At 25.6% G+C, this 26,953-nt stretch overlaps 1 protein-coding gene across 4 annotated transcripts in view; it reads right to left on the bottom strand.

The window, feature by feature from the left end:
* LOC119677503 (nuclear receptor coactivator 7-like) overlaps positions 1–26,953 on the bottom strand; it is a 116,248-nt gene that overhangs the window by 73,485 nt on the left and 15,810 nt on the right. For all 4 annotated transcript variants that reach the window (XM_038088871.1, XM_038088872.1, XM_038088873.1 and 1 more), the window contains exons 2-3: positions 14,812–15,143; positions 13,748–14,232 (exon numbers count right to left, since the gene is read on the bottom strand). In XM_038088871.1, the coding sequence (XP_037944799.1) occupies positions 13,748–14,232; positions 14,812–15,066 (740 nt within the window). In that variant the 5' untranslated portion in view covers positions 15,067–15,143. The remainder of the gene's footprint in view (positions 1–13,747; positions 14,233–14,811; positions 15,144–26,953) is intronic.

Raw genomic sequence — 26,953 nt, 5'->3', positions numbered from 1 at the left:
TGTCATTATTTGTTGAACTTTTTAGACGCTAAAACGAAATCATTGTCGGTTTATATCTCAATTTGTGTGAAAAGATGCCATGAAGTTATAATGCATAAAGAAGTTTATAATTTAAAATGATTAATAATCGAAAATTATTATAAAAACTTTTTGTTGTTTTGACAATTACTATTTTGTAACAATATACTTTGTTTATTTTTTTTACTTTTTTAAGTTCTAATTAAAATAATCATTTCTAAGGTTTTCGCGATTGAACTTGGAATTTTCCTATTATAACATCATAGTAATTGTTTTAATTGATTAAAAAATGTACTAATTATTTCAACTCTTTCGCTACAAAAATATTAACTCTATTTGCAATAAAATTCAAAAAATACAGATATCATAAAAACGCATGATATACTTTTTAATGGACTTAATTATTGCAATATTCACAAAAAGTTCACATTTTACACAGAAAATAATTATTTATTAATTTTTCTATCATATCAGCTTCTTTACACGAATTTTTTTTATTTTTTATATTTCATATTAATATTTTCTATAGAATTTGCTATATATGTATCCGCTAAATTATATTTTCATGAAAAAGTGGCTCAGTTCGCTTTTATACACCACGTTCAACTAAACTAAATTAAGTATCATTTTTACAGATTCTTTCTACTGGAGCACAATTTAGTGTTTTGTTGCTGTTTTCTCCAATGTTTATGATTGTTTTATTACATTCTGGGTGAGATTGTGTCCCTTTAGTGTTCATGTTTGTTTATCGTGCTGCTCTCTATCAGTAGAAGCTCTTTATAATACATTTTTTGCTTTGTTTTTTTGATATCAAGATACATTTTATATGTTTGGATTAAGAGTTTCGAGTTCTGCAACCAGCGAAACTTGCAATAGTAGAATATTTGAATATATTAAAGTCTAACACCATTGCCGTTGTTCCAAAACACTCTTTATAGATTTTAAAACAATTATACCTTTGAAATATTTTATGCATTCAAAAAGTTTATTGTACTACTATTAAATGGACCTTATATAAATTAATTAAAAAATTTTTAATTAGAACCATTCATATACGATATCATCTAACCTTTTCTTTTTGGCAAAAATAATTGTCGAATAAGGAGAAACACTTGCATATTGATGGGTTGATGAGTAAGTAGAAATGTATAGTATGATATTCTACTATTTAGAAAGTTTATTGAAGAACTTTATAAACTTTTAAAATTCTTTGCAACTTTTAAAAATGGGATAGGGTCATAATCATTACAAATAGATAAGTCAATCAGGGAAGTGAAATATTGAATCTGCTGGAAACAAATGTGATGGGCAGTTATATTATTTATATTATTCGTAACTGTCTGGTTTTGATCTGGTCCAGGAATAGAATAGTAAAATACAAGTTTTTATTCCTATCTAATATTTAAAAATACTCAAAGGGAAACGTTTTGAATTTTATTTAAACCGCCGAATATTCTCTCTAGTTTGAAAGATCTATCGTGGGTGCAGTGTTCCGTTCATTTAAGAACTAAAACCGCATTAATTCAATTATAATCTGAAAACTAAGACTTTAGTTACAATTACTCTTACGTTATTAATCACGAACTGTTGTCATGTAATTGGATCCTGATATGAACTACCTACTGATATTTTCGATTTTTCTTACATCCGGAATATTTATCTTAAATCGAATATGTTGGATATTTGTGATATACCTGCATTCAAAAGCTGTAATTGTAATGGGGATTTAGCAAACCTTTATTCTGTAAATTAGCAGAAAATGTTTAAAATAAAAATGTCTTAATATATAAAAGAACGAAAACATATAAAAATATATTAAAACTTTTAAATAATAGAGGTTGCTTGTTAAAATCAACATAAACCTTTCAGGAAAACTAACGGATTTGTAAGACTGATAATAAAATTGAGTAAACTTTTTTTCAATTTTTAATATAAAATTATGATAGACAAATTTATTTATTGTGATGTATACTAGAATTAAAGTTAATATTAATGTAATTAAAAAATACAAAGATGTCTAATGAATTACCAGAACAACATACAGTTCGTTCTACTTAGACCAGTAAGCTTTTTCAAACTTAAAATTAATGTGTGGCTGGAAGGCGAAGACTATTTCGGACAATATGTACAATTACCTGCAGACAAGCTAAAGAATTCATGCCGTATCGATTAAAATTCAGAACTAGGGAGCTACTTATGCTATAAAAAGTGGCATCCGACTTGTTACAGAGTTTCTCACTGGGCATTGCGAAGTTAAAAAGCATCTATCAAACGTAAGTATTACTAGAGATGATAGCTGCAGACTTTGTTGCGAAGAAGAGGAAACAGCAGAACACATTTTGTGTCACTATGATAGTTTTGCCAGACTCAGACTTCGGTACTTATCCACTGCCTAGCCATTTATAACGGAATTAGGCAATATCTCTCTAAAGGACATAATGACATTCTTAACTGCTTCTCGTCTATGGAATTAAAGTGGCTATGTCACAATAACCCTCAAAGGATGCAGTAACGTGGTGACAAATTCCTAACCCGTTTTAAAATGTAAAACTAAATCTAGACAAGTAAGACACATTGAACAAATATATGATGACAATGCCGTACTTGTAAAATAAAGTAAATTCTATAAATTATGATTGGGATATAGTTAAAATCTTATAGTTTAAATTCAACTTAGTTTTTAATTTTTTGAAATTGCTTTACACCACTGTCACTTAACATATATTCAATACTGGACTCATTTGAGTATAAAAATACCTTTATAATCACTATTAATTTGTTAATTTTTTCTTGCCAAAGCTGATGCGTCTTTATGACGAAAAGAAACTATTTAAAAGTTAGACGGATTCGAATAGCAAAGAAAAGATAAGGACAAAAATTTATTTAATTTATTGAAATTTGGCTGACCATACAACGCTGTTTCAAGTATTGCCAACTATTTATCATCCTAAGACCACTGATGATAAGCATTTGGCAATACTCGAAACAGCGTTGTATGGTAAGCCAAATTTCAATAAATTAACTAAAATTTTTATCCTTGTCTTTTCTTTGTTATTTGAATCCGTCTTTAATTTTTTTCATTTAAATTTATGCAAATAAATTCTTAATACCTCTGTGTGTAGGGTATTTAAGTTTTGACAAAATCAATCCAAAATTTTCTTTTTATTTTTATTTATATAACACAATAAAAAATAATAAATTTTATATTAATATTTATTTATTTAATCCTAAAATGATGTAAATATTTTTAGAATTTTTAATTAAATGAATTGTTTGTAAACAAAATTTTACTATCTCTCGCTTTGTCCAAAAAATTTCACTTTAGCATCAAATTAAGTGTTATTTTTACACGATTTTGGTGGCGTCATGATAAGCGAATTATGACAAAAACATATGCAGATACGCGTATAAAAAATAGAGCACGAAATTTATGCAAGGAACTTTATGACTTTTGTATATAAAATTTTTTATTTAATGATAATAAGATAATAAAAACAGTTTATGTTTGTTTATTTTACTTTGAATTAAAAATAATTTATCATTTCAATATATCACTTGTGGTTAATGAGAAAAATTAAGCCAATCAACTTTGATATTTCTGTAGTTCAAATGAATTGAAAAAAAAGTAAAGTATGTCATTGTGATACAAAACAAGGTCAACCCATTCCCATCGCTTTAAAAAGATATACATAGTACATAGCACATACCACCCCCGTCGTTATCAAAATAAAAAATTTACGCATTACTAATATGTAAACTTGGAACGCAGTTATTGTTTGGAATTGTTTACAGTGTCAATTTCTTTCAACTGTTTTCTTTATGTATCGTATTTATATGTACCGCATACCTTATTTGTTTTGGAATCACCTGATTATTTGCTTACCGATTTGGGAGTTGACAATAACACTGACAAATTAGGCGCAAGTATATGAATAATAGCAAAGACATTGTAACAAAAGCTAGTAACACATGAAGTAATTAGGAGAAAATATTTCGATATCGACTAATGGGTTTTTACACAGTTAAATTAATTGATAGAATAATTGAAGACCACTACTTGGGTGGTGAAATTTCTAAATAGATAAAACTAGATAAATCTAACCTTAATTCATTCACCAATATTTTTTTATTATAACATAGAATAAATCATTGTCGTTATAATAATTTGATATGCCAAAGAAAAGATACAGTTTTATTAAGTCATATAAGATGGTTTGATAACATTTTGCGTATGACTGATGATGATACATTGAAAAAAATCCTACAATATAGGTATTTAAAATGCTGTAGAAGAAGACCTAAGAACGATTAAGGTTAGACTATAAGTATTTAAAACATCAAAATACAACTTAGACCAAAAAGTAGCATTTGTGCTGTAGAAATAGACCTATGAATAGCTAATGTTAAAATACAAGTATTTAAAACATCAATATATAAGTTATACCAATAAGTTGGATTAGTTCAATAGCAGTATACCTAAGAACAATGTACTGAACATGCATAAGAGAATATGCATAAGAGTGTAAGTTTTAATGAAAACTTTATCCCGCCACGGAATCGAATTATAATAATATGAGAATAATATAAAACTTAGATTATAGATTATTAGACTATACATATTATACATATTTTAATATATTCATAAGTTTTAGAACTTATGGCTGTTTGATGAAGAATATCTATTTCACATTAGAATTAATCGAAAAACAAAATAGATAGACAAATTAAATTGACAAAAATAAATATAAATAAAAGTAAAACCAATAGAAAAGTAAAATTTTCCCAATTTCGGAAATACATGTATATATGCATAATATTTATTGATATTATAATACAAAGTATATATATATTTTTATTTTCTTTTCAAGTTAAATAATTGATTAGTGTATTGGTTTTATGAAGTAGTCAGTCATAAAAAAAATAATCTATAAACCGAAATATTCAACATTCATTCAAAGTGGAATACCAATAATTTAAACTAAAATGTTAAGCAAAAAACTTTAAAATTTTTGAAAATATTTCAATAAATTTCCAAATACAAGAAATATATATATTGCTAGCAATAAAAGTTAATAAATAAAAATTAAAAGTTGTTGAATGAATTATTGTTCAACATTTTATAAACTATATCGAATTGTTTCAATGACTGAAACAATACCTACGCCAGTCTTAAAAATTTTTTTTCATATTTTTGTATTAAATTGAAAGGTTTTGATTGTCAAAAAATCATTATGATTTTTATGATTATTTCATTATAACATTATTTTCATGCAGCCAATCAATCAATAATTTGTGTAAAATATTATTAAATATATAAATCCGTTTTGCTGTATTGGGGCTAATTTGAAGTTATTGCATATCAGTGCAGAGTAAAGGGATATAATAAGCTTAAGTGTTATTATACTACTTAAAGTACTAAATAGATTTAAAAACAATTTAATTGATTATTTTAATTGATAAGTTAAAGATATGTTTAAAATCAGAAAAGTCAAAAACTAAATCTCAATAAAAGTATTATAGAACATTTTCTTCATGAAATATATTCTAACAATTTAGATCATGTTATTTGTGTGTAAGTTTTCATGATTCCGTAAGTAAAGCAGAATGTACTTAGTAGTTCTTCTTCTTCTTATTTCTTAATTTTATAGCCTTTGTTATACTAATGCTTCCATAACCGATGCGTTTAAAATTGTACTATCTAATGCGATAAGTCCGTTATCTGAAATTACCGACTATATTTTAAGTTAATCTTTATTCAGCCTGTCAGTACAACTAATAATGATAAATATTAGATCCATAACGTCTTACAAAATTATTTAAAATTTTTTTATTTAAAAAAAATGAGACCCTGTAAAGAATCCTGGGTGCTGATTTCATCAAATAAAAAATTTGGCGTAAATTAAGTTGAAACTATTGTAAATACTTCCTTTTTCTAAAGATGATAGGATTCATATAGCTTTTAACACAATGAAACAATGAAAAGTCGTTAGTATCGACAATAAAGTTAATAATGAAGAATAAGCCATAATTATTAGGGTATTACAAAATATAAAAACTAAACAGTAATTCGCATGGGATATAACACAGATTATCATAGCGTTTTTAAGATATTTTTTTATGTAAACTTTTATGGATTAATAAACCTTTTAGTTTGGCATAGATAAAATATGTTTAAATCAATATGAAGCTCTTCCAAAATATTTTCCTAACATCTTAATTATTATCTTTATAAAACAAATGAGTCAAACATTTTGTTTTGCTTAATTGGCATTGAAAAACCTTATCCATCAAATAAGCACCATGATGGTAGATCAGTAAATAACAACTTTACCACTTCTTCTAACTTTTCTAATGTAGTACACCTTTGTGCAGAAGACACAAACCAGGATCTGACCTATTGGAATCGAAAAAAAAGTATTCTATCTTGAAAAACTGCCGGAAAAAATTTGTTTCGGGTACATTGCGCCGAATTTTTTCGTTGATGCGTATTTATTATACCAGTATTATTACTAGCACTCTTACTTTTCTTACAAAAAAAAATTATTCTTAATTTATTATTAAGAATAACAATTTTGAGTTCTTAAAAGAAATATTAAAATACACAATGTGTAATTAATTCAAGGTCTTAATAATTTATGATGTGAGGAACTTCTGTTATATACGAGTATACTTATATTTTGCTTGAAGTGGTATAATAGTATCTTAGAATTAATTTATAGACAGACTAATCGAAAACGTGGTATGCGTTTTATAAATTTATTGTTCTTTCACAATTGATTTATAACTAATAATTGTACAATTGTACGAGTTTACTATATTTATTTTTGCTGGTCACATTAATTAACTACTTTGCCCTTAATTAAATTTTATTTCTTAGTGAATTTTGTTGTTTTTTTCTGTTGTTTTTTTTTTGGTTTTTGTCTTTTATTAGTACTTTTGTTCTGGTTGTTGGAATAAATTAACGTTTAGTTCGTTCCTCGTAACGCGCAAATTGTTTTACTTTTATTTCTGCAGAGGCTAAAGCACCAATCAATGCCATAAAAAATATATCGCGTGCTATAAAAACGTGTCTCATTTATTTATTATTATTGTTATTATTTTCTGTTTACTTTCACGTTTGAGCATTCCTGCATTCGAGAAAATGTATTGCAATGTATCGTAATGTATCGTAATTTTTTGCTGTTCAGTCAGAGTGGCGGGCAGGCTCTTGTTGTATTTTATTTTTTGTGGTTCATTAGTTCAATTGACTTTCTTGGCCTCTTTTCATTTCAGAGCTGGGTTTGTTGGTTATGCAAATATTTGCAAGTGAATGCATACAATTTTATTAATTAAGAAATTCTTATCGTTTCAGAGTAAGAAATTCTAATACGATATGAAAAGTTAATTGAATTGGCTTGCTTCAGTTGGTTAAAACTGACTGACAACAGGGGTGACACAGGTCTAAAGGGAAGTATCTCTGTGTGCACATATGAATGCAATTTTAAATGAAATTAAATTATTCTTTAAGTTAAAATAAATTTGCTTTGGAATTTTATGCAACATGATATGCACACACGAAAGATAAAAGGCAATATTTATTCTTCACTATTTGTTATGTACCTCATACTTATACCTTATACTGCTTCTCTATATAAGATAAAATGAAATAAATTAAATATTTTTCATTTATATTGTATAAAAAGTATAAATAAAATGATGTTTGTAGTGCATTTCTACGTTATAGGTTTATATTATCTAGATAAGTTATTAAATGAATAGAGAAAGAATTGAATTTAAAACAAGTAAAAAATATTTACATAATAATTATTTTATTTTATTACACATTTTTTTAACACCGAAAATAATTTTTCCAACAAAAAAAACTTTCTTTTGCAGTTAACATATTTAAGCAATTTAAATTTGCTTAGATTTAATTACTTTCACACATTATGTATAGTACCTTATTATATACCTCCTTCAGTTGCATGATATATTTTACAGAAATAAAAACAGCAGTAAAAAATTACTTTCAGTTTATGACAATAATAAAATTTTTATAAATTATATTAAATAAAATTTACGATCGAAATGTAATAAAATTAAAGTTGGTGAGAAAATGTACATTTTCAAGAACAACAAAATTTTTTGCCGAATTTTAATGTTTTTACTCAACAGTTAAGCAAATCTTATCAAGGTATATAAAACATATAGGTATATACACTTTAAAAAAAGATATATGAGCAAAAACGTAAAAAGAGTACAGAACGGTAGAGAGTATTGTAAAATAGTTGTTATTAAAAATAAAAAATTACGAAAGTGTTAAGAAGAACTTAATTATATCAATCATATTATCAATAATGTATCAATAATCTTAAAATGGGCATGATTAAATATACATACTCTATTCAAAAGAGTGGTTAACAATTTTTGAGAAGTTCTTGCAAATGTTCATTTATTAATACAAACTAATACATATTATTTAGTGAGTTTTGTATAATTTAGTATTAATTCGATGGGTGCGGCTTATATGTTTTATGTCTTAAATTTAGTTAAAACATTTAAGAAAAATTGCTCAATAACTTTTAGTTGATTTTTATAAATGTGTTAAACAATTTTTTGAGAAAACCTGATTTAATTGAAATGTTTCTTTTTTAGGTTTTGTTGATTTTTTATTTATCAATATACAGTCAGTGATCATAAAAACAATTGATATGAAAGAAATTTTTATTTTTTTTTACAAAAAAATCGCAATTTCTTTTTAAATAATTTTTTACATCCAAAAAAATTTGTGTGTTTTTCTCAAAAAAATCTGAAGTAGTTTGTTTTTAATGTCTATTGTAAGAAAATTGTGCATGATAGATAAAAAAAAGAGAGGTTCTATCACAAAATATTTTTTTAGATACATTTTGTTTTGGTTTTGTTAATTTTTGCTTTATCTCAATACACTCTGTAATCATGAAAACTTTATTTGAAAAAAATGTTTAATTTTTATTGATAAAAACTCAATTTTTTTCTAAATACTTATCCACGTCCAAACAAATTTATGCGTTTTAATATCAATTAAATGAAAACGGTGCATAATAGATAACAATTGGAGATTCCACCAAAAAATATTTTTGCAAGGCAAATTATATAAAAGACAGAGAGTTTTTTTTTTTGGATGAAGTTTTTGTTAATTTCCTGTACAACAACTGATACTAAAAATTGACATCCTCTCTCAATACAATTTGAGTTACACTTTGTATTAGAACATATACCATTTAAACACGAAGATAAATATTGACTTCAATAATAAATTTGGTAAAATATTTTATGACAATATATATCTCAGAAATCAAACATTGCCATCATGTTCTACTCTTTTTTAATAGTTCTTTTAAGAACTGTGATGCATTTATTTCCGAATAAATTCGGAATTTCGAGTTAACCTCAATTTTATAAAGTCAGGAATAAGTTATAATATATGTCAAGGTATAAAAATATTGTAGAATATAGTATCTGTCAAGGTATAGTTAAGAATATTGTATAAAAAAGCATACATAACTATCAATTTGTTATTATTATTATTTATAAAGGTACCAAATCATATATCATGTCAAATGAACATAATTAACTACCTATGTTATAGAAAATATTTGGGCATTCTCATTAATTTCAAATTTTACAATATAGATTTTATCAACTTCATAGTAACTGAAATATTAATTAATTAAAATGTCAGTTTTTAAAATGTATCTCAAGTGTACTTGCCAAGATATACGAAAAAGAATGATTAAGTCAAATTCTTAGATTGTAGTGTGACTAGAACATTAATGAGTCAATAAACAATATCACCTGTAATATAACAATAAATTCGGCCCATCATACTTGTACTTTATATTAATATTATATTTTTATTGTCATTTTAGTAATCTATATTGATAAGCCTGACTAGAACAACATAATTATATAAAAACGATACATAGATATTAAATTTTAAAGTGGTTAAATATTCCCATATACATACACATACATTGAGATATTAATATATGAATTTTTCTTAAAATATATTGTGCAATGAGGTAATAGAGTATATCTGAATGAGAAAATTCCCAATTCTTACTGTTTTATTTACGTATTTAGTCTTTTAAAATAGTTTTTTTTATAAACAAGTTGTTGGAAAAAAAGTGCTTAGGAACAAGACACTACCTCTGTAGTAGATAGACTGTGTCATATACATTGTGACCGAAAAGTTTCCGGAAAATTTTAAATAAAACGCAAAATTCTTAATCTTCATCAATATTTATTTTATCTCCTTCAAAATATGCTCCATTAGAAGCGATACACAAATGCCAACGTTTCTTCCAATCATCAAAAAATTTTTTATAGGCGCTTTCCGGTATGGCTTTGAGTTCCCTCTGCGAATTCTGTTTTACGTCTTCTATGGATTCAAAACGCGTTCCTCTGAGTGGTAATTTGAGGTTGGGAAACAGGAAAAAGTCACACGGTGCAAGATCAGGTGAATACGGTGGCTGTTCGATGGTATTTATTGAATGTTTGGCCTTAAAATCGTTGATAATGTTGAACAAATTGAGGTGAATCGGAACAAGCCGGGCGTTGACACGTCGCATACACAAATTGTCCACCAAAATCAAACGAGCCATCTCACGACCGATGCCTAGCTCTCGTGCTATCTCTCTAACACTCACATGAGGATTTTTGAACACGATTTCCTTTGCCTTTTCAATGTTTTCGTCGGTGGTAGAGGTCGAAGGTCGTCCAGAACGCGGCATGTCTTCGACGGTCGTACGACAGTCCTGAAAGGCTTTGTACCACTCATAAACTTGAGTTTTCGATAAAACTGATTCCCCATAAGCCTTTTGTAGCATTCGCAACGATTCTGCACACGAAATTTCGTTCGAAAAACAAAATTTGATGCAAACTCTTTGTTCAATATTTTTTTCCATTGTTTTTTTCGCAACGCACTACTGAGGTGAACTGGTTTCAACAGCTGCCGTAAACGAACTGTCTGACAGATCGCGCTCATTTTTGGCATAGTAATTTAAGGACAGTGCTGCCAAACTACATAAACTTAAAATATCGAAAAATATACAGCGCGCGAATTTTAAATGAGAATTTCCGAAAGCTTTTCGGTCACAATGTATGTTGTAAATGCCCAATTTGCGAAAAACGAAAACGTTTCCGAAATACAGCACTCCTTACAATCACAAAAAACATTATTATCCTTTACGATATATACCACAAATCTACATAAAATTTAACTCAATATACTATTGGAGAGAATCAAAAAGTCTATGTGTGGCTTATAACCAGCTAGATTAAACTAACTAGTTGAACGCAGTAATAATGTTCGCATATTATATCATGAGGATTTTGGAGGAAGAGCGCAAAACAAAATTATAATCACATAATTAGGAAGAGCATTTCTACTGAGTCGCAGTAACACAGTAGCAACCCTAAGAAGTAAAAATATACGAGAAACAATATGTAGTCTATATGGAATAAATGACGACAAAAAACTAACGTTTCGTTAGACATCAGTGTGATTTTAGTGAATTAAACTCTCACACTAACTTAGGCTTTCGATTACCTCACACTTTATTTAGTTAAGTTAACCTATCTTACACTTTGAACTATATTTAATATTAATAGCAATTTTAAAATAAAATATTAATGCCTCAATTATTAGGATATTGTTTATATATTATTTTTTTGTTATTTTATTATTTTTCATTATTTTACACATATGAATAATGGTACTAATTAGTTTTAATTAATTTTGTAACTTATTTTCAACACAAAATCAAATTCAATTTGAACTAGCTAATACTTGTCATGAGTCATTATAAATGGCAACATTCTAAATAAATTAATTTAATTAAGACGGTTTCTTAATATATAATTTCGATGTTAAAAATTCGTTATTATTAAAATCATGGTCTCATTACGCATGAAACCTTTCAGCTACTGCGTTTTTCGCACCTCATTTATTTTATTTATATTTGGCTAAAACCAATCACGAGGTCTGAAAAATCCATATTCTAAATCAAATTGATATGTTTTTAATCAAATAAGCTTGCATATATTAATAAATTTAATTTATTAAACTATTTTTTTTTTGCGGATCAAATTACTGATCAACAAAAAAAAACTGTCAAAAATAAAAATTAGAGAAAAATTTAAATATGTACAAAAAAATTGATAAAGACTGATAATTTAATTAAATTATGGAATGGAATAAGTTTTAGTATTTGTTTTAAAAAAAAAAAATATTCTCTGCCAATAAAACATGTTAATTAAAACAACAACGAAGTATAAAAAATAATAAACCAAATTAAATAAATGAAAACGAATCAAAATTGCTAAGTAAAAGGAAAACATTTGAAAAACTGGGTAAAATTCTAATAAATTTCTTAAAATCCGGCGAAAAAAAGTAAATGTAATCAAAAATTAATGCTAAAAATAAGAATAAAGAAAAGTGATTCAACTGAAATTTTGCTGTTGTTTCTAACTTAGGGCGCATTAAAGAAGATAAATTGGGTCGTCATTGAGCGGAAATGAAATTTCGGTAAAAAAATATACTAGCGGAAATACAAGTTTAATTTTTATGAAAAAAAAACTGTATTAAAAGGTAAATAGCAAAATGATTTAAAAAGAAAAAAGTAAACATTTAATATTTATAATATTAAATCTATTTAAATTAAAAGTATACAATAGATTCCTGGGGAACTTATCGAATTAAAGAGTGTAAGAAATGTGGGGAAAATATATATTTCCCTTTAGTAAGTATTTATATATACCATATATTTCACTAGATTATTAAATTTCGTGATTACTACTAAATTAGGAGACATATTAAAACAAAATATTAGAATAACCTAACATAGCATAAGTGGTCTACGTAAAGTCTCCCACAGACTTGTTTTAAATTTAACTTAATGTTATTTTAACATATTTTTGTGAATACAATCCTAAGATAAAACGAATATAATGAAAATAAATAAATAGACTTCTAAAAATTAAAATCACTAGAAAATCAAATCACTAAAAGAGGGATGCCCTAAAACAATAACGCTAGGGTAATGCAACATACATATTGGTGACCTATGGAGTTTATCGCAGACTCGTTCTAAAACCTAACTTAATATTCAATAATCAAATATATTTTTATAAATATAACACTTAATAAAAAGAATCTTATGAAAACTTATTTAGAAACCCTTATTTACTAGAAACCCAAATCACTAAAAGAGGGATGCCCTAAAACAATAACGCTAGGGTAATGCAACATACATATTGGTGACCTATGGAGTCTATCGCAGACTCGTTCTAAAACCTAACTTAATATTCAATAATCAAATATATTTTTATAAATATAACACTTAATAAAACGAATCTTATGAAAACTTATTTGAATACTTTAAAAATATTTTAAAAAATACCAAATACTTTTGTTAGTTGTTTTCAATTAGTTTAAAACAAATTAATTTGTATTAATATTTTAAATTTGTGTATTATAATTATATATGATTGATTTAACATTCCGTATATTTTACATTTTCTTTAGCACAAATGTTAGCAACTAAATAGAGCATTTAATAATTAATTAATAAAGTAATGAATTAATCATTAACAATTACAACAAAAATTTGATTAATTAACATAGAAAAACAAACGAATATTAAATAATATTAAATTTAAATTAAAAAAAAATCAAGTTATGTATAAAATAAAAGTAAATAATCATCACCTGGTTTTTAGATTATCTGGCACAAATATATTCCACCAAGAACCGCGTTTTTGACGTGGATAATATGCTACGTGATCAGAATCAATATCATCGTTGGAAAGATCACCATTTGAGCCACCGCCAGCTGCACTATCATTGGTCAAGTCATTTTGAGAACCCGTTTGTAAGCTGTTGTCAACACTTAATTGACTGACTTCGAAATTTTTACGGCGACGCCGATCAAGTTTTGTTTGCAATGAACTGCGACGACGTCGGTTGCGTTCTTTATCAATTGGTGGCGTTGTATCATAAGGTGCCATTCCTTTTACAACAGGACGCATACCAGTTCCATCATCAAAAAATGTAACTTTACCCGGTTCATTAGGAGATGACGCGCGTATATTTTCTTCAGAGCTATAAACTGTAGCATCTGGACTATTTGGTAAAGCGGAACCATCACTTTTTTCTTGTTTTACAGCAGACTCATATGAGTCTTTTGAAGAGTTCTGTAAAAAATGAAAAAAATTATTAATATTTCTTTTTCATATTATTTTATTGTTTTAGTTATTGTTTTTTAATTAAACATCGTTTATTGCCTATTTCATTTCACTTTTTTTTGTTTTAACTTTATTTTTTGATTATATTTTATTGTTACACTACTTTTTTACTATTATAAATATCCCTCAACTGATAATTATTACCAATAACCAATTATTTAGTTATTGTCACATATGATATATTTTAATATTTTTATTTATGTTCTGTTTATTATAAACCATTTTTATTCTCTTAGAATTTATTTTTCTTTAATAATTTCAACATTTTTCATTTGTTATATATTAACTATTCTTTATTTTTTAGTACCCTTATTTACAGTACCCTTTTTTAGAATATTTTTTATGATCTATACATTAGATTTTTTTTTTTTTTTGAGTTTGTTATAACTATTTTTTATTTTTAAAATAATCTTCTTATAATATTTTTCCTTTTATATTTTTATTATGTGTTTATAGTTTTTCTCTATTTAATACTCATATTTTTTATTTTTAAAATAATTTTTAATAATTTATTTTATCAATGCTTACCTTATTGCTGTCGCGCCTTAGAAATGACACCGCTATGGAACTCCGTCTCTTCTGACTTTTGTCGGTTTTTGATGAAAATAAACCCAACGCCAATGAACTTCGTCGTGGTGGCTTTTGTGGTGGTAACGGTGATGTTATATTTAAGTTATTTTCTATTTCATCATCGGCATGTTCATCAATGTCGACCAATGATGGTATGCTGGCGCTGGCCCAATCTTTGCGTAAACGATACTTTCCACTATCAATGATACTCATTTTGGTGGGGACTTTTACGTTTTGGTAAAGGAAAAAGTGAAAACGTCTTTTTCGTTGTGTGCAATATTTTTATGTATCTATTTTTTATTATAAAAAATAAAATATCATTAAATTATTATTATACATATGAAGTTTATAATTTGTACTATTTTGAAAGAAATTCGAAAGTTGTATAAAAAATTTAATATCTGTGTAATATTTTATCCTAAAGTGCTTTGTTGCAAAATATTGTTACTAACTAATTTTTAATTAAAATGTTTTTATAATTTTTAATTAAAATATTTTCAATTAAATTTTATTTTTAATTATTTATTTTATAATTTAAAAATATTCTTAGAAATGCACATTTTTTTGAAATTAATTTATATACTTTTTATAAATGCGATTATATTATCAGTAGAATTTTTAAAAATATATTAATAATATATATATTAAAATGTGTTAAGCTTAATATGAATGAAAGATGCTTTGTAGACATATGTACGTTAATTAACATTTCGGTGAAAGAAGTAAAATTTTTAATAATGTTCTTTCACTGTTACACATAAATCATATACCAACCAAAGAATGACTGACTGACAGCTTTTACTGGTATACTATTTTTTGAACGCTCAGTCATCTTCATAGTGGCGAACTTGCTTCATTTTGCGGTATGATCTATTTAACACCCCAATATCAGTTCTAAACAACCCCAGCATTAAGCACATCTACATTAATAGATGAAGTTTTTGCAAGTTAATAATCGTTTAACGTGTGTTTCGTTTGTCGATCACTCAGAACTTTAGCGTTATACTAAAATACTTATACTAAAATTTCATTTCTTTTTAGACATTTTTTCTGAACCATCATTGTAACGTCATATATGTTTTTGTTATTTTTATTGAATTATAAATTTTTATATAAGAAATTGAAACCAAAATGATAATAATAAAGAGCTACTACTATGTTATAACTACTAATGCTACTATACTATATGTACAATGTAATAGTGCTGACATCTTAAGCCTTCAGTGCCTTTAGTGATACCTTAATTAATATTTAAATATATGAATTAATTTATTTAGCAAGTATAATATACATGTGTTATTTATCTATCAATCTACAGTTCTATTCATCATTTTGTGTAATATGCATTTCATTTTAATCTGAAAGATGATAAAATTAATTATCAATTATTAAACAAGTTTTGCGGTTTCTCATAAGTAAAGAATGTGTTAATTGCAACTAGTAAGATTACAATCTCCTTCATTAGAAAAGTATTTAAAGACTGTTTGATTTCAAATAATTGCTTAATTAAATATACATGGTTTATACATTGTGAAAGTAAATAAGTAATAGCATTCATACTAAATTTATTAGTCATAAAAGTTCAAGCACTCACTATTTATATATTTTGATATTTATCATATCGTGACATTTTTTAAAATACTTTTTAATCTCATAATGCAATCAATCACTTTTACTATTACTACAAGCTCGTTAATATGTACCATTAATACCTATTGCATATCTAATTTACATGAATATTTTACGAAATTAGCTATAATTAAACTGAATAGCACATTGAATAGAGGCGAAGTGTAAATTACAGTACAAATAGAATTTTCCCAACCTAATTGTTACAAAATTTTGCAAATCACTTTTACTTTCGATTTTCATTAATGAAGTTGCCTGTAAATGAACTTCATTGAACTTTCGCTAATTATCATGCTAATTTAAATTAACATTTTTTGTTACGTTTTCTAATAGATACTCGTACATGATTGCAAGCTAATTACTTATTTACAAAGCTTAATAATGTAATTACGACATTACTTAATGAAAAAAAATTTCTATTGTTTTAATTGTCTCACATAAGTTAATTAATGGAAATTGTTGCTGTAGGATTACTGATAAAACATTAACCCCAACAAACTGCTAACTGTTAGCACAAACATCGCACTTAAAGTTAGCAGGTTTGTATCTTTATTATAATACTTGTATTTATTATTTATAGGTAAGGTATGGTACATTTTATGGGTGTACACTTGTTGATCGCCTGTCGTTAACAAGTACCTATGAACGTTTATCTTGACGTTTGAGCCCGTATCTTGACATGTGAAATCTTATTTAAGTACAAAATGAAAAACAATATTTTTTTATTTAGAACCGCATTTCTGTTGTAAATTTATTGATCTTATCGGTGATCATAGATCGTTGTTAATATAAGTATTGGTATTGCCTATTTTGCCATATCGCTGTACTAAAATCGAAAGTGGTAAATTTAAAAAACCCCTAGCAGAATGAGTGTATTCGCTTGAAAAATAGTTTCTCTAATTACTTTTATACATAAACTAAATACTGAATATTTGGATTTGTGCTAAAAAAAAGCACTTTATTTCGTTGTATTTTTAAATAATGTAAAATGAACTGGTCATAATGTATGTTAAATTATATAGAATTCATGTTTCAAGTTTGTGTTATAATAAACAAAATGAAAACAAAAGTCATACATTTAGTTTTTTTTATAAAAACAATAATGTGTTTATGTTCTATTGTTTTTAACAGTTTCAACACAAATTTTGTGCAATTATGTTCGGAAACAGTTCAAACAAGTGTTATGTTGTTTTACTAAGTGTAATTAACAATTTGAATGCATGAGAAAATTAAATGAAACAAATATGTTTACTTTGTTACTTCTCATCATTTTAAGTATGTTGAAGTATCATTTAATCACTATTTAAAACAATAGCTAAAGATTGCTACAAAACTTTATTACTAAGAATTAAAGGAAATACTTTAAATATAACAAAAAACTATTTATACAAGAATAATAAGAGATTAGTAAAAAATAGTTCAGGTTTAATGTAAGAACTGGTTGGCATCAAAATCTTAAGAAGAGACCACCGTGTTTTTAGTGATTAAAATTTTTGAAAAGATATAAATTCAAAATAAGTCAAATTACTTATTTTTAGTTAATAAATATATTACAAGTTATGATATTCAATTTTATTTAAATCATATACTTTAATTTAATTCATTTCAATTCTAAGAAATCTCGCTTGTTCCTTCCAATAACAAAAGGTTGTATTAATGGTTCTCCAGAACTATTAAGAGCATGTGATTGTTGTGCGTTTGTAAAATATTTATAACCGTTAACTGTTTTCATGATTCTTTTAAATAGATATGTAAAAGGCTCATCTTACTAAATTATATATTGTACTGACTATAAATAAATATATAATAATAAAGGTTAATTAAAATGACATATCTGATAACATAAAATCAAACACGATGACGATCAAATTAGTCGAAATATCGGAAACTCATATTAGTAAAATACATTATATATAAAAGCATACAACAAATAATGCTTCAACAAACAGAATATTATTAAAATTTAACAATTAAAAATAAAATATATTAAATTAAGTCAATTATTATACAGCTGGTTTATGATTTCGTTCTAATATAAATGCAGCAAGTGAATTATAAGAATTATTTCCAAGACCACTGATGATGGATATTGGGCAATACTCGAAACAGCTGCGTGGTAAGCCAAAAATGTAATTAATTAATAAATAATAAAATTTTAATGTTGTAATTCACTACTGTTCAAAATAACTCTCTATTAAAAAAATAGTTTCTATTAAGATAAATGGTTTCTTTCGTCATAATTGACTTAAGAAATCAAAGACAATATAAACACCATATGCTAACAGTGTTAATATATGTATTTATTATAATACATTTAGGTGCTTCACATAGGCCAATGGATCTTTGAGATAATTAATACAAGATTATAAGTAGTATTATATAATTTCAGAATTTAATAGGATTGTTTAATTCTTGAAAAATATTTAACTAAATAACATTTTTAAAATATTTTAGTTTTAATTAAGAATTAATGATTAATTTTTATTTTTTATTTTTTAGTACTAAAAGAATAAGAATTTAAGAACATTATTAAATTAGAGGAACTTATTGTGTATTAATCACTGATTATTAATTATAAAAATAATTAAAACAAAAAAGAAAAATTAGTAGAAATATTTGTTAAACTTGTTTTTAGAAAAAGGTCGAGTTCATTCACTTTATTAAGAATATTTTTAATTTTTAATAACAACGAAACTTACATAATTTTTGTATTTTGTTTTTTTTTTTACTTAATGGAAAATTTAAATTATTAAATATCCACAAACCCATTGACCATCAATTTTAAACTCGAGCAATGTAAAAAGTATAATGGAATGGAATTGTATTTCATGGTCGTTGTGTCAGTTGTGCTCTCCCAACAACCTTCAGCATGCCCTGCAGCAACTTGAGTTGAGCAAAGGTCGTTAAGCAAACACAATATTAAAAATTGCGTTACGATGGAAAACTACAAAATGCTTGAGATTGCAGTGCAATGGCAATAAAAGCTGTGCACGTGATAAGGACCCAAACAAGCACATCACAGTTCACATTACTGATACAAAAGAATAATAACAAGAAATTCAGATACTTTCAGTGCAATACTCGTACTCGTATGTGCTGCAACTGCATTGCTGGAAAGACGAGGCAGGCAATGTTTGGCAGTGTATATTGTACGTTACAAGTACGTAAAATTTTATTGAAACGCACTGCTAGACTATTTGGAGTGTACGAATTATGACAGCAATAAAAAATTTTATAAAAGTTACTTTTTTATTATTTTTTCTGTGTTCTTTTAATATTAATTGTTCTTTTACTTTTAATGATTAAATTGTAATTAAAATCTGTACTTCTACTGCATGGATGCACTATGATTTGGCTGATGCAATATCATGCCGTAAGATAGTAAGACACGCATGTGATGCATCTGATACTGTATCTGATGTATGGCCAAGAATGCTACTGCAGCCTTAACAAATGTTGAACTCATAGTTTTTCTTTGCTTTTCGTGGTGCAAACAATACGGAATTGAAATGATTGAAAAATTTTTGTTTTGATATTGATAAACTTATGACATGAAAAAATTTTCCATAATTTGTTTTGTTGTATGCACATTTTACATATATAATTGTTAAATATTATTATTTATTCTTTAAGTAAATTAAAAATATCGAAGAGTTATATTTTCAATTATTTGCACTATCAGAAAAATTAGGAAAAAGAAACAAATAGTAAAGATTTTATTATAATAAAAATTAAATTAATCTCGTTATTAGTTTGAATTTGTATTAATAAATATTTTTTAACTTTTTTTTATTTTTTAAGAGTTATGTTTTAGCTAATATTATATATAAAATCAGAGATTTGCCATCTAAGGTCTCCAATCAGAATAGTAATTTAATTAAAAATTTAATAATGGAGAGTAATATGCATTTTTGAAAGGTCATAAATTCTTTAATCAACAAAATAAAATAAATAAGGATTCATTCAGAAGATCTTAAATTTATTTGCAAAAAAAAAAAAAATTAAATAGTGGTATCAAAAACTTGGTATAAAAATTTTTGACATATGGAAAGGAATGCTTAAATTTCATATTATTGTTAAATATTGAATGGTGAATATATCGTGCTGGAATATATTTATACTTGAAGATAGTTAAAGTAATCAAAAGTTCTTCAATACTATTCCATTCACATCCAGAATGGTTTTTGACACAATATTTAATATGCAACTCATTATTTTAATTTTTGGATTCGAGTTATCAGAGATAATTGCAGTTTTGATTGATTATATATGTTCAGATTTGAATACTTCTTAAACCATTAACACAAGAAAAATTGAATATCAAAACTAAAATTCTTTTTTATGAGCATATAATTAGATCATTTTCATATACCATTAGAAAACTCTAAACTTATCGGAATATTGTACTAAGATCCATGGTACATTAGAAATGAAGACATACTCAGAGACATGAGGTCAAGAGTGTGCAAAAGTATATCAAAGGCAGAGCACTAAAATTGTTCGAAACTGTCAAAGCACACAGAAAAACATTCTTTCAAATCCAATGCAATATATATTCTGTCAAGAATATATGCTGGGCTTTAAAGTACACTTCTATAAAATCAACTCAACAACTTATTATCAGAATTCAATGGAGCTCTTTACAGTGGATTAACCATATGATCACAGAAAGTATTAAGTGAAAATGCTTTAGACACTAACTCGCGTTTGATCAAGCTAAGAAGAAGAAGAATTGAAATACAATTGTACTTTACACATCCATCGCTTCAAATTTATTATATACAACTTATGTGAACTACAACAACAAAAATATTATTTTTTATATTATTTTAATTAATTGAATTTTTGGCTGACCATACAGCTGTTTCGAGTATTGCGAAATATCGATCATCAGTGGTCTTGAAAATAAATCTTGTATTTAATTATTCGAAAATAATTATTTTTGAGACTGCAATTACCAGGATTCGAACTCGCGTCCAGCCAAATGTGAAGCTCAAAGTCAGCGCAGCTTTACCAACTGATTCAAAGCCGTACTTGACTTTTTTGTTCGCATATTTTTCTGGAGTTTTGTTACTTTTGCTATGAAAGTTTTCATTAACAATTTCACTTGCTGTATTTATATTAGAACGAAATCATAAATCAGCTGTAGAATAATGGAATAAATTAATTAATTATATTTTTATTTTTAATTGTTAAATTTCAATACTATTCTTTTAATTTTTTAAAAAAATTAGTGACGAACCAGCGAAAATCACTTTTAATAATGACAAACAAAATGTTTGGGAAGAACAAAATTTTTTTAGAGATTAAATAACTAAAACTTAAAAACTATTTTGTTGAATACAGAAGATCCACCATATAATGAAACCGAATATTGTATGTAATAATGTATGCAATATTGTAATGTTATTTTTTCTTATTTATTAATTTATTCAATAATTGTTAACAAATTAAAAAATATTAATATATTTATTGTTAAATACATATATTTTTAAAAATGTACAATTTAAAAACGTAGTTAAAATTTTTCTAAAAGTGTTATTTATAAATACATTTATCTCTATAATTCAAGAAATTTTTTTTGATATACATACGGGTATAATGTCATCAAACATATAAAAATTTATTTACAAATAAATCAACCAAATAAAAGTTTGATTAATTTCCAAAATTGAAAATATTGTCACCATGACATTGACATAGAAAACTATGATTATTTTTTTGTATTTTGAAAAAGCAACAACAACATTAATTTTAATAGATAAACATGTGCAATAGATTCGATCATTGCGCAATGAGATTGCTTCATTATGAGTTTGAAAAAATAAATGAAGAATTACAAGTTGTTACTAACAAAAAAAATCAGATAAAAATAACTAAAAAAAAAAAAATAAAAAAAAAATAAATAAACAAATAAATGAAAACTGAGAGAAAATAAAATGATAAAAGATTGAAAATATTAAAAAATCAATTAATTGACAAGAGTGACATCGTATAAGATTGAGCAGATAAAAAACTATGTGCAAAAACTTGCAATCATGGATCTTATTATTCAGAAGTTACTTCATTTTCTGAAATAACTTGAGCTTTGAGATTAAGACGAAAAGATAATAAGGAAGCACTGCTTATATCAACACTTATTTATACCTAGAACTAGGAAATAATTTAGTCGTTTATATCAATAAAATTAATAATTGCTATATATGAGTAGTAAAGCAACTATAATATTTAAAAATCAATTAATAATGTTGAATATCGAAATTTTGAACAATCATTTCAAGTAAATATTAAGAAGTATTATCAGTTATTGATTCAACCGATTGTAATAGCAATATCCAGACGATCAATGCAGTCTATTTAAATATTAATCGGGTATTAGTCTAAATATCGTATCTTTATACGATGCAATTGGTCTTTTTTGTATATATACAGTACATATATGTACTTAGTGTGTACTTGGACCGATTCTGACACAATATTAGTAGAATTTGATTAGGTGAAAGATGGAATTAATAGCTACGCTAAGACCTGACAATTGGTGCGGACAATAATATTAGTAAAAAATACAACAGTTACGATGAATCATTTAATTATGTAAATTATTAAATTTTCTATTATAAAGAAAATCAATTTTTATTACATGTTTATTTTTTTTAAACATAATACACCGCGAATTTTATTAGAAGATATACAGTACAATTAACGTTATAAAGTGTTTAAGGATTTCAATCTTTACTTCTCTACTACTTTTTTGTATTTTTCATACCATTTTATATATCTTGTACAATTGATTTAGATTACTTTAAAATCAAGTATCAACATCAAAATATCATTTTATAAACTCGAACTTTTTTAAATTATTTTATAAAATAATTATTTAATTTTTAATATATTAATTTAATTATAATTATATAATAAATAATTATTCATTTATATTATTAAGACGTAAACATTTTAATTATAAATTTCTTTTACTACTCTTCTATCTGTATTTCTGACTACAGCTTTGAATTCCCATTTTTTAAAACAGTCTGTGAGTAACAAAATATAGCTATTCTAACTGTGGTTATGATGATCCAATTCTTCTTCGTCCAATTCTTCTTGAGTTTATATTAATATAATTTTTACTAATGTATTTAAACTTTTTGAATAATGCTCTCAATATTCTTCAACAGAATAAATAAATAATGTTGAAAAGTAACACAAATTTTAAACATCATTACTCACAAATTATATATTTGTTTATGTAGAATTCTTCGTATATTTTATTATTCATTATTTTACTAGCCTTTATTTTATCGTTATTAAGATTATAGTCATATAGAAAATATGTAATTAAATATGCATATGAAGTTGTTATCAGATCGCAAATCCATCGGAGCATTAAACCAACACACGTGCCTTTTAGGTGCATCAAACACCAACTGAAAAATTTGCATATTTAGATAAAAATACATTATAGACATTTTATTAAATTATTAAATCATTTTTTTGCATAATTGTTACATATGATCGATTGGTGTGGCATCGAAATCAAACAAATATTTATTTCACTATCAACAGTAATATATACAAATAAATGAAACTCATATTTGCATATTTTTAATATGTAATGTATGCTATTTTTTAAAAGAGATTACAATAGTTGGTTTTAAAAAAACCTTTACTTTTTAAATATTAAAAATATATTCTATACTCTGTGAATTATTTATCATATAAAATTTTCAGTAAACTTATTGCATTTACTCCTAAATATTTGTCAGATGGAATATTAATAAAAATGAGTTTGTAAAAAGTTGAGTATAATGTCTAACAATTTGCTCTATTCATTTATGGCAATAATCCAGAACCCAATAATCTGGAAACTTAAGTCTCACGCTATGTTTAAGTAAGCTTTAGATGCCTAAGTTTTAATGCAGGTACTTAAATAATAATTATTATCTAAATGCTTTCAAAGTTTCAAACAAACGTTTTATTTTCATCGTAGAAATTTACCAATTCTTTGAATTAACCACAGATGAAGTAAAATGATTTGAAATTATGCTACACCTTAAAACTATCTTTAATTTTAAAAGAGCTTATATTAAAAAAATTAAAAAAAAAACAAATATAATTTAAACAAAAGTGAAGCACTTAAGTTGAACTGCACCTTGTATGTTTCGAGCAAAAGATGTTGTATTTAAATTGCAAACATATTTTGAAACCAGCAAATAACCCAATATTAAGATAATGCAATCAAATAACAACAAATAAACTGCATTTGTGAGTTTGTATTATTAAGAACTACCTGAGGCCAGCTCTACTTGAAGCTCACGTCAGCGACTAAAGTAAATTTGATTTTCTAGCTGAACTGGGGGTAGAGCACAAGTTAAGTGTATTTAACTTTCGCTTTTAAGACAAATTTTAAAAAATGTGAGCAAGCACGCAAGAAGCCAAATACAACAAATACAACAAAAACAAATAAACAAATAAATTGACAGAAAGACAGATGGACGGACAGATAAACAAACTTAACCGTACAGATACAAGATAACTTAAATCTACAAATGGTAAATAATGTTGTCAACATAAAATCAAAGCAAAATGTATAAAAATAAAAATAAATGAATGCTCAAACACATAAGAAGCAATCACTAAACCAAATTCGTATATAAGTTTAAATAAAACACATCTATAAACAAGTTAACACACATTCCTCTTCATATATAAAGCATACACATATCTACTATAAAAATAGATATTTGCTTAAATAATCTATATAAATATTGTAAACAAACGAAATCGATACTTGGAGAGAAACCGCACTTAAGACGTGCTTTTAACCGCAAAACTATAAAAATAAAAAACATTAATTATGGCAGTTCAAAGCTCCCTGCTTACTATATATGCATTGCCCATTAAGCTTTTTATGGATAAAAATTTATTCGTTTTAAAATGGATAATTAATGTTAAACAAGAGTAATTTTAGAAAACATTAGATGAATACACTTTATTTGTATTTAGTAAATTAATTGAATCTTTATTTCTGCACATTTCTGTTAAAAACTCTTATTATAGACTAATCATAAACAAAAGTTGAGAAAACCTTTTTATCTATTCTCATATTTACTTAAAGATAGAAATTGGAACTACTGTAGAGGTTTCGAAAAGTAATACACTACAACAACAAGAATTCTTTTTATATTATTTATTTAATTAAATTTTTGGCTGACCATAGAGCTGTTTTGAGTATTGCCAAATACCCATCATCTATGGTCTTAAAATTATTTTGTATATTTATTATTCATAAACTGATTTTTCGAGACTGCAAGTACCAATAGTTGAGCTCATGCCCTGCCGTGAGTACATAAATGTACTTTATGTATTTTTATCGATAAAGCGACTATAGAAACTCAAACATATACGAAACTCTTCAAGCAGGTCTGCAGAATGGAAGAAACTTAAAGCAAATATGCATTGAAGGTAAAAAGCAAATATGCAGTTAAATTATTTTTTTACAAACAACACTATTTAAATTTAAAAATGAAATACTCGTAATTCAAAAGTGTAAAGTAAATTTATATAGCCGTGGTTTATGTCTTTGGTCTAACGAAATTTGAATAACGCAAATGGAAAATAAATTGTCTTCGTTTATTAAAACTCTAGCACAAAGTTCAAATCCTGATACTTACAGCCTAAATATTATACTATAGACGAGTCTCCAACAACTTGTGATGCGATGAAGGATATTGTCTTTAGGTAGTAACACTTTTATATTTGATATATGAAGCCAGTTTGTTGCAAATCAAACTTATCATCACTTCTTCAAAACTCACCAAAACTGCAATATACGGACATATTGTCGGTAAAAAACAATATTCAATCATTAATTAAAAAACTTATTCATTACAATAAATATTATTAATCAATGGTTTGATCAGAATACGAAATTGTTTTCTTTCACTGTCTTGCAAATCATGATCGAAGTACCATATTATTTTGGCACATTTAAAGATAGTAACACGCATATATAGTATATGTATGAGTGGTGTTACTTGAATTTAGTGTCGAGCCTTACTAATTGATCTAGTAATATACATTATATTTAAAGTGGAAGTATTTAAAATAATACTCAAAACTTCCACTGCTGCTTTAATAATTACGAAATGTTATAGGAAATGTTTATATTTAAGTCCTCAGAATATTCACTTAGTCGAGTAGGGTATTAACCTCACTTAAATTTTGTTTTTTTAATTCTATTATTACATCGAAAAATTATTACCGTAATAATAATTATATATTTTTAATTTTCATCTTATATTTTAATGTTATATGATTTTCTTTATTAAATAATTATTTTAAGTTGCATTTCATTATATACTATATGAAAATATTATGACTTTAACAACGACTTCAGCAAAAAATTCATAGAATGTAATGAAATTTTTACCACTTATTTATTGTTTTTGTATGTCATATAAAATTCTTATAG

This window comes from Teleopsis dalmanni, chromosome 2 (genome assembly GCF_002237135.1).
Source record: "Teleopsis dalmanni isolate 2A chromosome 2, ASM223713v2, whole genome shotgun sequence".
Taxonomy (NCBI): domain Eukaryota; kingdom Metazoa; phylum Arthropoda; class Insecta; order Diptera; family Diopsidae; genus Teleopsis; species Teleopsis dalmanni.
This window is presented reverse-complemented; position numbering and strand designations above follow the sequence as displayed.